This window comes from Camarhynchus parvulus, chromosome 2, assembly GCF_901933205.1.
Source record: "Camarhynchus parvulus chromosome 2, STF_HiC, whole genome shotgun sequence".
NCBI classification, from domain to species: Eukaryota; Metazoa; Chordata; class Aves; order Passeriformes; family Thraupidae; genus Camarhynchus; species Camarhynchus parvulus.
Genome location: NC_044572.1, coordinates 55,997,394 through 56,014,286, shown reverse-complemented (window position 1 = coordinate 56,014,286; position 16,893 = coordinate 55,997,394). Strand labels below are relative to the sequence as shown.

Sequence of the window (16,893 nt, the reverse complement as noted above, 5' to 3'; positions counted from 1 at the left end):
TTAGCAAACCAAATAATTTCCTGATGACCTAAGTACTGCTCTTTCATGTTGGAAAACTCATTTTGTTTAAAATGAAATGCATGTATGAATATCAGGTTTGCTTGGATTAGGTTAAGGAAAAAAGTGATAGATGACTTCATACCTTCTTCCTTCTTTTCTAGTTAAATTCTGTTACCATCAAATAATATTTTTCTAAAAGCTCTTTAAAAACTTATTAAAGGATTGCCAGATTAATGTTTATGAATCAGAAATTGATCTCACACTCTTGAACCAATTTATGTAATCAGGACCTACTTACCTACTTTTTATGTCACAGTTTGGGAGTTGCACTAAATGCAGTTCTGGGTCTCCAGATTGCAGAAAGCACTACAACTGGACAATGCCAGGTTCTAAGATGACACGGATTCACAATCCATATATTTTTCCCCAAATTTTTAATCAGTACATTGTGATTGGTTCATTTGCATGACCCTTTTCTGCCACTTTGCACCAGTCCAGGTATCATCTATACTTGCAACAGTTCACATAAAAATTTTGAAGAGGAGTATCTTGTAGCCTTGCTTACAAAGTTTAAATCTATATCTGGAGTGGATCAGACTGGTGAACCCAGTAATCCAATTGACCTCAGATGTGGAAATGTGCACACAGACAGAAGTACCCAGTACTGAAAAAGGTGATGCATCCCAGGAGGCCTGGTACTGATAACTGGGGAAACAAAATTGGTTGAGTGGTATGGTTAGAGAACATCTTTCTAAACACATCCATGGATAGGTTTAAGTAGTGGTTGTACCAAAGTATGCTTGTGATGGAGCAGCAGCAAGAGCACCATATTGTTCTATATCTCGAACAATAAAATTTGAGCAGCATGGTGACCTGTCTGAATGAATCTGTCTCAGGTAAACTTATCCATAGAGTAAGTTAATTTATGGAGTGATGCTATTATGTTGTCTGTGTTTCTTCTCATAATCTAGGTAGGTGCAGGTGTCAGTGTTGAGCCTCAGCCTGCATTCAAGCATGCTTAGTGTTAATGGTCCAAAATCACTGGCATGTACATGCAGTTCAAGCTTATGAAGGAGCAGAAGTATTGTAGCAGCGAGCCCCTGAACAGGGAATAATTACATTGACTCCATGATTGCAGAAGGCTGACCAATTTCATTATTATACCATACCATACCGTACCACCCATTGCCCTTGCAGACAGTCTGATACAGACAGATCCAATTGGTCCATCAATCCAAACACCATGACCAGTGTCCAGTTAAGAAATCACCCTTTGGTAAACAAATCTCTGTAACACATTCATATGTGCACAACAAAAGGTGCAGTAAGTGAAGATAAGAATTGTTTCTCATTCTTTTCTCTGAGCTTTCTTACAGCTTCTCAGGAAAATCCTGGGAGATCGTGTCTCACTCTCTGTTCAGAGGATATGTGATTACCACACAAAAGAGGCCTGTAATTGAAGCAAGGAGAACAATTGGGATTTTTTCCTCACAGAAGACCAAAATGCAGTGAGATTAAAACTAAATTTGCATCTTAAGTGAGACTCATCAGTTTGCATTAGGAGTTTTTAATATACTTCTCTGTTTCTTTTCATATCTTTGAGGCAAATGTGGGAGGTTTCAAATTTAACAGCAATTCTGTATCATTCCAAAGGATCATCCCAGTTCTCTGGTTTTGGAAAAGTACTGCCAGTATAGCGTGTGTTGTGTGCTTTGTGTCTTTTATCAGAGTTCTGACTTGTTTCATGTGCAACCATTTACTGATTTGCAAGAACAGCAACACTTGAACCAAAAAGTGTGTACTTTCTGAATTAGCTTTGAACTTAATTTTTAACTCCTACATAAACAATGAACAGGTAGATGTATTTTGGGGATGCAAGAACCACTTTTATCCTTTGTTCAACTGACAAGTCATTCAAGTGCTGACAGTCCCTGCAATAGACAATGAACATTGTCCAGGACACAGCTGTCTGGTAGCGATGTATTTGTACATTTGGAATTACATTTAGAGTAGAAGTTTGTGGACTGCTCTGTGGTGAGATATAGCTGTTAGTAAAGGAGGAACTAACAGCTTCACTTCCCCTAGTTTGAAGTGATTCATTCCAGAGATGGAGAAAGTAAAGCCTTCTGGGATCTGGGAGCTTGAGAGCAGCAGCAGCTAGATAAAAATAAGTGTTACTGCTACAGAAAGCAGAAAGCTTTTCTTGCCTGAGAATTCTGGCAATACACAAATTTTTGAAGATGTGGATGAGTGTCTAGCCTGATTGGTCAGTGCAGGAGAAGAACTTTTTCTAGCAGCTGTTTATTTTGGGAAGAATTATGTCAGTGATCTAGAAACTGAAATTCACTCAGCTTTGTTTGGATATTGAAACAGAATGTGAAAAGAACCACTGTAAGGGAATAGCTTGTAGACGGAATTACCTTTGCAGCCAAGTTTTTTCCACTCCTCCTTTGTTGCAGTAGTTCAGATTTCATTGAACATGATTGCGTCCTCTGGCTCCTCCCTTGTGTTTACATTTTCATTTGCTTTTTCTGGCTGATAGAAGTCTCACGATTCTTTAGCAAGACTGCTTACCTCCAGGAGCAGAAACAGTGGCTGCAGCTCAAACAGCAGGAGTAGAGACATTTCTGGCCTTTTTAAGCTTGGGGGTTTGCCCTAACTTTGATTTTCCTATGTGCAGAGTTTTGCTTAGAGAATATTAGTTGATGTAAATATGCCACTGATTGACTATTGCAGAAAATTCCTGGTCATGCCTAGTAAAGATGTAAGTGGCTTTGTTGTGGTTCCAAGAGCTGGAAATACAAACCACATGTATTTCTCTATGGATTTTGTAGGAGGTACAGAGGGAGAGCTTGTAAGGAATGAAGGCCTGTCTTTGTTAGAGAGAGAGAAAGGAAAAGACAAGCACACATAAAATAATTTAACTTCAAAAGAATGCCGCTCAGGACTTGTCCGGGTTTGCCTGAAGGTAAAAATATTTATTTATGAGGTTGATAAAAGATAATACAGATCTTCTATAATGTTTCTTGCTGCAACATGAACAAGGGTACAGTTTGAAAAAATCTGTGTATTTGCAATCATCTTCTTTTTGTTCAGGTGGACTGGATCAGAACAGCTCTTGCTGAATTTGTGGTGTATGAGTTTACCTAGCTGGCTTTCATTTGTTATGTTTTCTCAAGTGATGAATGGACAGCGGATAGCTGTGGGAACAAGTCAAAAGGCTTAGAGACTGAAATATTTTTAATTCACAAGCCTGCCTTTGGATATTTGGATTTCAAGAAGAGAAGTGCCAGGAAAACACAGGCTTAGAAGGATGTCACTAAATTTGGTATGTGTTAGTATTTTAGGTCATAATTTTTAAATAAGGTACTCTTTGTGTATCAGGTAGAGGAGTGTAAATACACTCATAACCTTTGCTCTAAGATTTTCAGTTAGGAGAATCAGTTAGTGTGTGTGTGTAATTCAGATTCAGCATGAGAATGTTATTGGGCTTCAGCCTGGGCAGTTCAGAGAGCTGGAACAGCTCCTGGGAAGAGTGGTCAGGTTGAAAGAAAGTGGGCCCCTTTAGTTAATTAAATTCCAGCATTTCTTAGGTCACCTCTGTTGCAATCTTGGTTTTTGACAGCTATGTTACTGTGCATTTTAAAGTGTTGCTTCCTTGGAAAAATGGTAGCAGGGATTGAGTCATGCATGGAGATCAGATATTGAATTTATAAGGCCTCTGCAGTGCTAATCATTACTTAGCAAGGTGTAAAGAATGAAATTTTGCACTGCTATTATGTTTTCTCATTTTCTTTTTTCAAAACTGTTGCCTGCCTATATGCATAGCTTTACTTTTTCAATTAAGTTGGGTATCACCCTTTTTGGCAAACACATGGATGAAGACCAGGGTAAAGCGAAATCTAAACGTCTTAGTGCAAAGGTATTCTGAAATTGCGTTTAAGAAAAAGGTAGAATATGAAATAAAGATGTTATATAATAGAAGAACGACTAGAAACCCTTGTATTTTGTAAGTTTGTAGTATTTGAATAGTTCATTTGTCCTAGTTTTATGAATAAACAAACCATATATGTATATAGCTTTTATATATTTATGGTTGTATATATTTATAGTTTTTATATATATAGTTTATAGTTTAATAAGACCAAGTTCAAGGTGCTGCATCTGGGTTGGGACATCCCCCAGTATCAATACAAATTAGGTGATGAACAGATCAAGAACACCCTGCTGAGAAGGACTTGGGAGTGCTAGTGGTTGAGAGGCTGGACACAACTCAGCAACATGCTCTGGCAGCCCAGAAAAGCCATGTGTCCTGGGCTGTATCAAAAGCAGTGTTGGCAGCAGTGTGAGGGAGGTAATTCACCCCCTCCACTCTGGCGAGAACCACATGCAGTGCTTCATACACCTATGGGGGGTCCCCACCACAGGAAGCAAGACCAGCGGAGGCCACCAAGTTGTCTGGAAGGATGGATGGTTTTCCTTATCCCCTGTGAGGAAAGGCTGAGAGAACTGGGTTTGTTCAGTCTGGAAATGAGAAAGGAAAAAAGGGGTGACCTAACTGCAGCCTTCCAGTACCTGAAGGGAGCCCACAAGAAAAATGGAGGGAGATTATTTACAAGAGCATGTAGTGACAGGACCGTCTTTAAACTGAAAGAGGAGAGAATTAGATGAGATATAAAGAATAAGTAGAGGGTGGAGAGACAACTGGAACAAGCAGCACAGAAAAGTTGTGGATGCCCCATCCCTGGAAGTGCTCAAGGCCAAGTTGGATGGGGCTTTGAGCAACCTGGTCAAGTGAAAGGTGTCCCTGCCCATGGCAGGGGGGTTTGAATTAGATGATGTTTAGTCATCCCTTGCAACCCAAACTGTTTTATGATATCTTCTATGATGATAGTTAAATTTAAAAACTTGAAATTAATCTAAGAATGTTTTCCTTCAGCTGTGCAAATTAGAAAATAATTTTGATATTTGCAATACACATTTTATTTTCATAATTAGAACCTGCAAGTTTAAATATTCAGACTCCTCAGGAACAGCTGGATTTTTGTTCAGCTATGAGTTTCATTCCTTCTTATCTGTTTATAATGCACAGTGGTATTTTTTTTGGTTCCTAAAAAGGCAGCTATCTATTAGAGCAAATTGTCTAGTTGCAAATAAATTATTTTGACCCACAATCAGGCTTGTTTTCTTGTGAAGTCTAATAATATTGTATTAATAGTTAAATTTAGAGCCAAAAATCAGCAGGTCCCAAACTCTAATGTTTCACATTTCATTTGTAGACACATAATATGGCTCCTCAAGTTCTAGCGTAAATATCAAAAGTCATGTCTGTCAGGCTCACCATCGTACTTATGATCAGTGAGACTTCTGTTTGGGAAGCCATTATTTCCAGAAATTGCTTTAGGGATTGTGAGAAACGACTGCTCACTTTAAAATTTCAAAGGTTTATTAAACCTCAACAACACAACAAAGAACTGAATAAGGAAAAAGGGACAGCACTGGGAGTCTAGCTGACTGCCAGGGGCTCATCCACAAAATGGCTGCGCTGCCTTTTATACCCCTGGTGGTGCATCAGGCAACCCTGGCCCCGCCCAAAGTCTGCCACAACTGTTCTTTGCTATCCATTGGTGGAAACCTTCTTGCAACTTCCTTGGAGGCGAGGTGTTCCCCATTCCCAACTGCCTCATGCAAGGGACATATGTGCAAGGGATATATATGCAAGGGACAAATGTGCACGGTCTCCCTCCACATGTCCCTTACAACCCTGACAACCAAGGCTGCCCAGTGGCAGTAATACAGTGGAGGGGAAAGGGGACTATGGGGAGAATAGAAGGTGTCCAAACAACAAACTACAATAACATAACCATACATCAACAAAACTACTATTAACGTGCACACAATATTCATCCTTTAATTGTGAGAGCCAATCGTCATATTATCCATCTATAACAGGATTTTTGAAACTTGGTAGTGAACCAGACTTTCAGTAGTGATGTTCTTTTTCCTAAAATGGTGTCCCAGCATCAATGTGGGGTGACCCAGCCCTGGGACTAGCTCAGGCTTTGTGCTGCTGACAGAGTTTGCAACATTTACTCGAAAACAGTTTCTGATTGTGAAATTCAGTTTTTTGAGTTGTTATTTTTGTGAGCCCAGAAAAATCTACCTGAAACAACCTCTGAGGAAGTGAAGCCTCTGCCTTGAGCAAAAGCCACCAGGGAGAAGAGAACCTGGCTTGGGTGCTTCAGCTTTGTAAAGAAACCTGGGCAACCTCTGGCACTGTTTCCAGACACAGAACTGGGTCTTAAGGAGACAATTACAATCTTGGGCACAGATAGATATGGTATATAATAAAATTTTGGTTACCCAGGAGAGATAGCTTTTAAGTAAGTTTAAAAGCTATTTATTTCTTAAAGTTATTTATTTCTTAAAGTTATTATTATTTATTATTTATTTATTAAAGTTGTTTATTTTTAAAAGCTTTTTAACTTACTTAAAAGCTATCTGAGAATTCTAAAGTAGTTAAGGCTAAGGCTAAATTAGGGATACTAACAGATAAATGCAGCACATAATTTTCTGTTTGTGGGTTTTGCTTTTGTTTGTTTGTTTGGGGTTTTTATTTTGTTTGTTTGTTTGTTTTTCTAAGTGAAATATTTAGTAAGCTGTACTTGTGTCACTTCTTCAGAGTAGAAGCTGTACAATTTACAGCTGGAAGATCCTCAAATATTTGGGGTTGCCTAGCATTCCTAGCAAGATGCAGAATAATGTAGGAATCTATAAAGTTAGAGGGTTTCAGGTTTGTGGTAAAACAGACAGGCCTCAGTGCAGCAGAGCTATGGATATTGCTGATGCATCTTGTTAAGCTGTAGTGAAGACGTGAGGAATAGAACAATAGAGCTATGTATTAGTTTCTATAGCAAGGTTGAAATTATGAATAGGGTTTTATGCTTTGTCTTCTTATAAATGAACAAGCAAGTATTGTTTTAACCCCAGCTACATGTGTTTATGTTGATTGGATAGAATCACTGTCAATATGCTTTCTCTCTGTGTAATTGGTTAAGATGAGTATTTGGTGACTTGTAACAAGTGAGTTTCTTTGGCTTGCTGCCTAGATGCGAACTGTCAGGATCTTTGCATAGGCAAAACTATGTATTATAAAGATTCTGGAAAATAAACGGTTCCGACACATCCACAGTAGTCCCGTCCCGTTCGTGCTTGTATATAAACTGCCGGCGCAAATAAATTTGATAATTTTGTACTAGTGGAAGAAGTACTGGACAGGGTTATCTCTGAATCTTACAGAGTGCACATGCGCAAGACCCTTGGGTCAGTAGCCCACTGTCAGTGTGTTTGTCTTTTTGTCTGTACTTCTGCCACTATGCTTGTATGGTAATGTATGATGGTACTGGAAGGGCTAAGAGAGGGAGATACACAAAGGTTTTCTGTTACTTCCATGGCTGTACTTGAGAATTTGACAGGTTTTTTGTACTTACCATTTCTGCAAGGAGAACCAAATCTGCATGCTGGAATGTTTGATCTTGTGTGAGGTATTGTATTTGGTCTGGCTGAGCTGGAGTTAATTGTCCTTTGGGAGCCCTCACAGTGCTGTGCTTTTGCATTGGTAGCTGGAAAAGTGTTGATAATATACCAGTGTTTTGTCTGCTGCTGAGCAGCACTGGCACACCATCAGCACTGTCTCTTTTAACAATTTAACATCCCCTCCTTCCATCAAGTGGGCTGAGAGTGGGTAATACCCTGGAAGGAGACCCAACTAGGTAAAAACAGCTGACCCAAGTTAACCAAAGGGAAATTCCATACCATATGATGTCAGCTCAGATATAAAAGCTGCAACAAGGAAGAGGAATGGGGGTATTTGTTATTTTGCTATGTCTGCCTTTTGGAGCAACCGCTTTGTGTGGAAGTCCTGCTTTCTGGGAAGTGGCTGAACATTACTCTCTGCTGGATGGTAGAGATCACTTTTCCCCCCTTTGCTTATGCACGCAAACTTTCGTTTTTTTCTTGCTTTAATAAACTGCCTTATCTCAAACTTTTCCACCTTATTTTTCTCTCTGGTTCCCTGGGAAGGGAAGTTGATAAAGTGGCTTGGTTGGCACCTGGCATGAGAGCCAAGGTCAACCCACTACAGTATTTAGTCTGACTAGCATTTTTAAGGCATAGAGCCTAGTTTTGAGTAACAGAACAGTCAGACAAGAAGACTTTATAATTTGAATTACTACATTACTATGTACTAGTTCTGTATTTACTTCACTGCATTCCAGTTCAGACCTGTTTTCAAGTCTGTGTTTTGTCAGGATACACAACTATTCCAAACAAAGTGGGGTTTTTTATTGTTTTCTAGTTTTTTAACTCAAAACCAAGCATACAGTAAAAAAACCCCACCAAGTAGTTACTCCTAGTTCTGTTTTTGCTTTTTTGGTTTTTTTTTGTTTGTTGGGGTTTTTTTTGGTTTTTTGTTGTTGTTGTTGTTGTTGTTTTTTAATCCTGCAATTTATTGTAACTCTATCAAAATACTTCACATGAAACACCAAGTATGCCTCTTAGCCCTAGAAGATTGTGGGAGCTTATGAGAAATCACAGCATGAAAGAGCCTGAGAAACTGTCTGTTGCCTGTATTTTTGATAAATCTTCTTTCAAAAATATTGTTTTTAAGTATTGTATACAGACATTCAGCCTCATGCATAGCAGCCCTTTTCAACAAGGAATTTACACTTGATCCACAGAGAAATTTTACAGCAAGAGGAGTTATTTTCCTTTTTGCTCAGTTTGATAACTTTTTCTGAAAAGGAGTATTTTGGTGTTTTGCATGTGCTGTTTTTAAAACCAACATCAGACAAATAATAGTTCCTAGACCCTATAAAGTAAAAGATTGTCCTTTACTTTAGCTGAAATCTATTAAAACTATCGTATAACCTTTAGTAGGTAAGTATTTTAACTGATGGAACTTTGTCAGTGGTTTGTCCCCAAAACTTTTTCCAACCAGACCACTTTTCTTGCCATTATAAAGACAAATGAATTAATTATAATTTTGAGTACAATTTCTGCATAATGCTTTTTCTAAATGGGTATTGCCTAGAAAAGTTTCCTAGTTTGGAAGTTCATGATCATGATGCCATTTTACATATATTTTGAAAATGTGTGGTAGAGTTGATGTTGAAATGCATTGGGCTCTCCATGGGGCTTTTGATTCTGGAACTACAACAGATGTAGTTGATGGTAACCTTTGAGAAAAGTCTGCCTGTTCCTAAATTGTAATGGTTTAATTTACTTAATCTCAAACCATTCTCAGACTATGAGTACGAAAAGTTTTTCAGAAATATCTGCTTAATATAAATATTCTAGTAAATGAATGTTAAGTCATTTTAAAGTGGAACTACTCACTTTACTTTCTCGGCTTTACAGACACTAGACATATTTATTCCTAAAACTTTCCTTGAGAAATAGAATTGTGCTCGTTTTCAGCACTGGATAAAAATTCAGTAGCCATATTTTAACCTCATGTTGGTCTAACCTGTGTGATGTGTTAGGTGTGATGTGTTAGATGGGAGTAAGGCAAATATAGTTACTTCTATGGAGGCTGCCACTTAAGTTCATTAGTCCTTCTTTGAAACAAAAACATGACATGCATACCAGATCCTCCATATATGTAGAAATGTCATGCTTTTAACATTTACTTGTGCCTTCTTTTGTGAAGAGGCTTTATGTATATTCCAAGGACTGCAGCTCTGATTAAAAACTTGTCTTTTCCTTGCATCACCAAGAAAAAGAGAAAATTATTCTTTGTAGTATAGTCAGACCATCAAGTAAAAATGGACTAAGTGTATATATATATATATATAACATAAGGCAAGTATTGCTGGTAGGTTTCTACCATTCTTGCTCTGAATGGAATGCACAGTAGATACTCTCAAATTTCTATTACTGTAATGGGGGATTCTTTAAATTAGTATGAAGAGTTTGTGGGGCCATAATCATGCACTCAAAACAGAATAAAAAGAGAGCATTTTATTTGATCTTGAGCTACAAATGGCATATTGTATTTCCATCAAGAAAAGTCTTTTGAAATTAAAGAAGATAATGTCATTGGTCATTGGTATGTGCTGTAGTTACAGAGTTGATTTAGTTTTGCAGAAACAATACCATTAGTGTTAACAATACTTATGGCATGACACTAGTCAAAGCCCTTATATAATGCCTTGTCCTTATCTCTCCTTTTCCTTTTTACTTGTATCTCCACAGTACTGCATACCCAAGGTCCCATTGATGGCAGTCTGTATGCAAAAGTGAGAAAGAAGAGCTCTTCAGACGGCAACATCCCTGGTGTTGCTCAGGGTGTTCATGTTACAGGCAGTCCTGATCATAGTGATCATACCCTGTCTGTCAGTAGTGATTCTGGACGCTCCACAGCTTCCATCAGAACAGACAAGTCTGAGGAACGCCTTGTCCCAGGATGGGGTCTGAGCCCACAAGAGAAGGCAGAACTGGACCTGCTACTTAGTGGCTTTGGTCTAGAGGATTCTGTCAGCACTGCCAAGGATATGACTGATGCTCAAAACAAGTACAGTGCTACTCACCACATAGTGCCAGCTGACATTCACATGAATGAAGTCACCAAAATGAAGGACAGGGAGACTGATATTCTGGATGATGAAATGCCTAATCATGACCTTCACAATGTGGACAGCATTGGGACGTTGTCTTCCTCAGAAGGGCAGCATTCCACCCACCTAGGGAACTTCAGTTGCCACAAGAGCAGTCAAAACTCACTTCTTTCAGATGGCTTTGGAAGTAATGCTGGGGAAGAGCATCACAATGCTTTTGCTGCAGACCTGGGAATTGGTGTGGATTCTGTCTTTGAGAGGTCATTTGGAAGCACTGAGCCAAAGTCAACTGAACAATTGCAACAGAATCCTTCTATGTCATCCCATCCCCAAGCCTATGGCCCAAGTAACTACTCTACTCAGACCTGGGTACGCCAGCAGCAGATGGTCACTGCTCACCAATATGGTTTTGCCCCAGAGAATGAAATTAGGGTTGGCATTCATAACACTGTGGAGAACTTGGGCGGTGTCCAGAGACAGTCACAAGTCCCAGATGCTCCAACACGTAGCTCCAGCAGCAGAGATGCTGTGCAGAGAGGGCTAGGAAGCATGCTGGGTGCTGCAGAAGCTGAAGAACATGAAAGTGCTGACAATTTTAAGTCAAGGTCAATGCCTCAGAGGAACACAAATGGCCTGGATCTAGGACAAAATGCTGGGCACTTGCCAGCTTCTCCAACTTTGGATATTGATCAGTCCATTGAACAATTGAACAGGCTGATCTTGGAGTTAGACCCTACATTTGAACCTATCCCAACCCACATTAACACTCTCACCAGTGACAGAGATCAAGTAAATTACTTCATCAGCCTTGATGCACACATGGAAGAGCTTAACAGTAGTTCTGGCTTCCATGACAAATTTGAGGTCAGAAACAGGAATGCCTCTGGACATGGTAAGCTGTAATACTTTCTGAAAATCATTCTTTTTCTAGCACCTGTGTGTTCATTAGATGGTACAGTGGGACCCTCAGGTCATTGCTTACAACTTTGATGATGATTATCAAGGGATTATTTCTGATGTCCTCTTTACATAATCATCCAAGATATGGAATCAAATGATATAAGATAAGTGAGTTTTGCAGCTACTTGCCTTTTTGCTTGAAAAAAGTAGTGTTCAGCAAGTTCTTACCTGTTATAGATCATCTCTTGGGATTATTTTGCTGTTGTGGATTTAAGTTAAAAGGGAGCAGAATTTGTACACTGAGACATTTGTAGAAGGCATTGGTGGTGTAGGTTTTTCATTATTACAATTCCCATTTAAGTTAGGAGAAAAAGCTCCAACCACTTTATCTTCAAATACAATGTAATGATGCTGGCATTAAATTTCTATGCAATGTTTTCACAAATAATATAATATTTGCCAGTAAAGTATTTTGAGACATGCTCTTTTGGAAAGTTTTGTGTTTAAAAATGTACAAGTCACAGTGCTTGTTTGTTATCTCTGACTCTGAAATGATTACAGCTGGTGGAATTAAATACACAACACTTGCTGACTGTGTTGCCTAAGTAATGCTTCTAGAACTAGCAGCTTTGCAAAAGGATGAGTAGTCTGCCTCTGGCTAAGTCTACTAAACCTTTTATTAATGGTCAATCTAAAATTTGTGACAAATAAGCTCTTGCCTGTCCTACTGTCATGTTTGAAAATTTTATGTGGTCTAGTTTCTCTGACAGAACATATGCCCTTGCCTCCCTTTCTCCCCTTCCATCTTCCTCTTCCTCCTCTTCTTGTCTCCAGTCATGGTGCAATGAAAGACTTGCTCAAATCCAAGTCCTTAGGATTTGATTGAGTGTTAGGCAGCATGACAGAAGATCTGCCCATGGTCTCACCAGACACAAATGAGTTGCTCTAGCTCAAGCCCTGTAGGATATGCTAAACTGTGAATGTGTTTAACTAGTGTGTGGTGTCTGTTCAGGGGCAGACCTATGTGATCAAGGATGGTGATTCTTGTAGGGAAGGTGAAATTACAGTTCTGTGCTTAGGAAGGTAACCGAGGACTGAAGAAGTCCAAAAATCCATGACTAATAAATGTGAGATGCTTTGCTGCTTATTTTTAATACACAATATGTATTTTGTGGCATTAGTTTGTAATTCTCTTGAATCTTTCCAAATTATTAGCTGATGGACAAATTGAGATTTTTCCAGCAGAAGAGAACTCTATATACAGTAAATCTAGTGAGGGGGATAAAGAGATCATTTAGAATAAGTCACCTTTTACAGTTCAGTGTTTGAATATATGAAGCTTAAAAGAGATAATTGAAATTTTCTCAGAGAAAATCTCGAAGTAGAGGTTACGTAATTTTCCTTCCATTTTTAATGTCAGGCAAATAAAGACTAGTGAAAATAATTGTACTTGGGGAATGATCTGGAAGAGGATTTGTTTTAAATAATTAAATTATGGAATTTCTGTATTTAAGGGAATCAAATATAAATGTATAGACCGTATTTAAAATTATGGATATTTGAGGGAAGGTATCAGGGCACAGTAGAAGAGGAAAGACTTTAGTAGTCAGGAACATAAGAATAGCCTTTAATTAAACAAAATTAGAAAAATAATTTGTATAGCTTTAGAACAATAATAGTTTTTAAAGTTTGTCTTTATGTCAAGTGCTAAAATGTTCCATCTCTGACTTCTGCAAGTAACAATCAATTTATACTAGCAAGAGCTTGATTTTAAAAGTACTCAGGGTTCTAGAAGTAAAACAACACAAATATGTGGCATGGTGCCACCTCTGCTTGAGACTAGGAGGTCACCAGCACATACTGATGTATTTTCTAGGAGGTCACCAGCACATACTGATGTATTTTCTAAGTGCTGTAGAATTTATATATTTACATATACATTTACTTGCCCCACTGAAATATACAGAATCATACAGTTATTCATGCATGGTGTGCATAAATCAGCATGGGGAAAAAGCTGTTTACCTGAATGAATATTAAGAATGAGGAACACTGGAATATTTTTCCCTATATACACCACTGTTCTGAATCACTGGATTAAGAACTGGCTGCATATCAGGTCTCAGAGGGTTGTTGTCAGTGGCACAGTCTACAGATACCTGTAGTTCAGAGGTCTAAATCCAGTCTTCTTTAACTTATTAATAAGTTGGATGAAGGGGTAGAGTGCCTCCTCAGCAAGATTGCTGATGCATAAAGCTGGGAGGAGAAGCCATACTCCAGAATGTGTTGAATGTGGTTTATCTTACTTTGGAGTAGACTCTTAGAATTTTATAGAATTAGGATAAGTAGGGGAACATCCAAGGCACTTAATTAGCTGTTTAAACTAGTGCAGCACAGGACCTGTAATTGATGGCACAAAGAAATGCTGGCTGCCATGGGGATGAAGAAGTAGCAATTAATAATGGATAATGAAAACAACAGTTGCTCACAATGATTTTACAGAGTCAGGTGTTAGAGGGGGCTCTATACTCTGTGACTTAAACAGTTGCTCACAATGATTTTACAGAGTCAGGTTTTAGAGGGGGCTCTATACTCTGTGACTTAAACAGTCCTTGACCTAACAAGTATATTAATAGAACGAATTGGTCTGTGATAAAGAGAGTTGGCATATCAGGACTGAATGGTCTGAGTGAGGTTGATTGGATGAATGAGACATTCTGCGTGAATCTCTTCAATGGGAGGAGCGCCCAGTGCTGGAGGTGAATGAGATCAATGTGATGCATGGTGTGTGTGTGTCTAACTTGAGGGTTGCGTTATAGGAGGATGGTGGAATTATCTGGTTTCCTGCATGAGTGGTTTCCTGCAGAAAATACATACCTTAAAAGTGCATGCTTGTTTTCAGTGCCCTGCAAAGCTGGAAGAATGTGCCTAAGAATGAAATGTGTGTCAGCTGGGATGTACATTATGGTGCATTCTTGCTTCTGTTTGCTCATATGATTCTGCACTGACTGACAGATAGGCAACTACGTCTCCTTTCATGCTTCTTCCTAGATGTTTTTATACACATATATCCTTAGCATAGGTCAACCTGCAGAAACTACTGACTGCCCATGCAGCAGAGTTCTGGGTTCTGTCTGAAATGATTTCTTGCATTATGTGTTTAGCATTTTTGGATCATTGAATTTCTTTTTGCTAGGACATATCTTTATGAACCATGCAGACCAATGGTTGATGACCTCTTCTCTCCTTCAGTGTCATGTGTGTTGCTTATCAGAGGTGAATCACTGCACTGTTTATTAAGATTTTTCCAATTTTGATCTTTTATATGAGCTGAGTTATGCACAGATGTGTTTCTGATAGTGAATGAAGCTGCCGTTTACTAATAACACAGTGCTGCAGTAGTGCTTAATTTTAGATGACAGGAAGTTTGTAGTATGAAAAAATTTTGATGTGTATATAAGCTTTTCTTTCAGCCTTATATTCCCCGTTTACTTCACTCTCTGTATATTTTTTATGCCTAATAATTAACACATGACCTCAGTCTACTACTAAAGATATTAGTAAGACTTATTTTCTCAAATCAGCCATCTTTTACCACAAGGCTTATGCTTGTTCAGTAAAAAAGGAAAGTGAAATCAATGTTTTCCTTCAACTTACAAACTGTAAAAGCAAGAATTTGTTACTACCATCATTGTCACCCATGTCTCATCTGTGTACCCCACCTTTTCATTGTTAAAATGTTGCAATTTGCATCTTTAGAAAAGTATTACATGCAGGTGAGGAATTGTGTGATCAAGTGAAGGCAGAACACAGAAACACATGCATTCAATATTTAGGGCAGCCTGTTTCAATGACTGTGACCAAGATATGCATTCCTATCTACATTTGCCAGCATGAGGAAGAGAGGTTCTATATTTGCCATAAGGTTGAAATTATATTGTTTCTCTCAGGTAATTCTAATTATTCTTCGTGCATGAATTATGGTGTTTGAAATTGCCATCTCAAAACTTCCCTAGGTTACCTACTGTAGGAATTACACAGATACACAATTCATACAGTCTTATATTTCGCTTGGAGTTTATCAGCTCAACACAGAACTGAGCATTAAACAAAGCCTCCCTCTCTCAAAAAAATAATGCAAAATGAATAAAACTGAGGTGGCTTAGGGTCTGATTACATGTCTGGAATACCTTCACAGATCTTTCCTCTATCAAAAATAAACCTTTGGAGATGGCCCAAGATATAGTATTGTAAATCATACTACAGTGTCTCTGCAGACAAAGGAGAGAAAAAGAAATCCTTTTTGTATACTTCATTAAATAATATTTTTAAAAAGCATTGAACTGTTGCAGATGATCCCATTTACTGTGCTATTCTGTGGGTAAGCACAGTCTCTCTGAAATAAATTGTGAAGTGAGAGAAAAACACAGCTTGTCAATCTTTTCACCTGCCTTATTTGTATGTAAAATACACTACAAAACTTGTAATTTCTGTTGCACAGGAAAATTTTGGTGCCTGACTTGGGAGTTAATTTTACAATGGTTAAGAGTAAATTTGAGTTTTTAGGTAAATTAAAGGTAAAAATTGAAGTTTTAAGTTATAACTGAACTAGATTCAATTTTTAAACTAAATTAAATAACTTTTAAAGGTACAGTTAAAAATTGAATTTTAGTTACATTTAGCAGCACAATGATTTTTAATTTATATCATGTACTTATACCACAAATTTTTAAGACTCATGTAATTTTCAGCATGTGGTCCTGAGTGTATCATCATTATGGTAAGGGTTTGGAGATACCAGTCTGGTATCTCTCTATGGGTTGGAGATTCCAGTCTGGATTTTCCACTGGGCTTGCTTCCCATAAGCATAATGTAAATGGGCTATGAAACTAAAGTGACAGATCTGCAAAGCTGCTGTGTCCTATGGTCTACTTGAATTTGGGGTAGAGTTTACACCTTTTCATTTTCTTGTTCGACTAATTGGTTATAAGGAGTTTACACTCCTAGTCTACTAGCTGTTAAAAACTGAGGTTTAAAAGAATAGTTTACTTGTTAGTAATTGCTAATTATTTGGTATTTTTTCAAGAATAAAGGAATTTTCTGACTTCAGCAGCACTTTGTGTTACATTCAGCGCCTTAACCTTTCTAAAATGTATCACTTGCACAGCATAGCTGGCTTTTGTTCTAATTAATAGTTTTGAAACAGTGTTCCTAAAGATCTGGGAATCTGAAAGTTTGAGCATATCAAGATCCTTGTTTAGTACTTGCATCACTAATCCACCAAGGTCATGGGTTCAATCCTCATATTTCATTTAAGATTTGGACTCAGTGATCCTGCTGGGTCTCTTTCAACTCAGAATATTCTGAGATTTTGTTT

General features: G+C 38.1%; 1 protein-coding gene across 14 annotated transcripts in view; it reads left to right on the top strand.

Moving 5' to 3' along the window:
* The window catches only part of TNS3 (tensin 3), a 197,588-nt gene that overhangs the window by 131,884 nt on the left and 48,811 nt on the right, over positions 1–16,893 (top strand). For all 14 annotated transcript variants that reach the window (XM_030971037.1, XM_030971044.1, XM_030971040.1 and 11 more), the window contains one exon: positions 10,255–11,508. In XM_030971037.1, the coding sequence (XP_030826897.1) occupies positions 10,255–11,508 (1,254 nt within the window). The remainder of the gene's footprint in view (positions 1–10,254; positions 11,509–16,893) is intronic.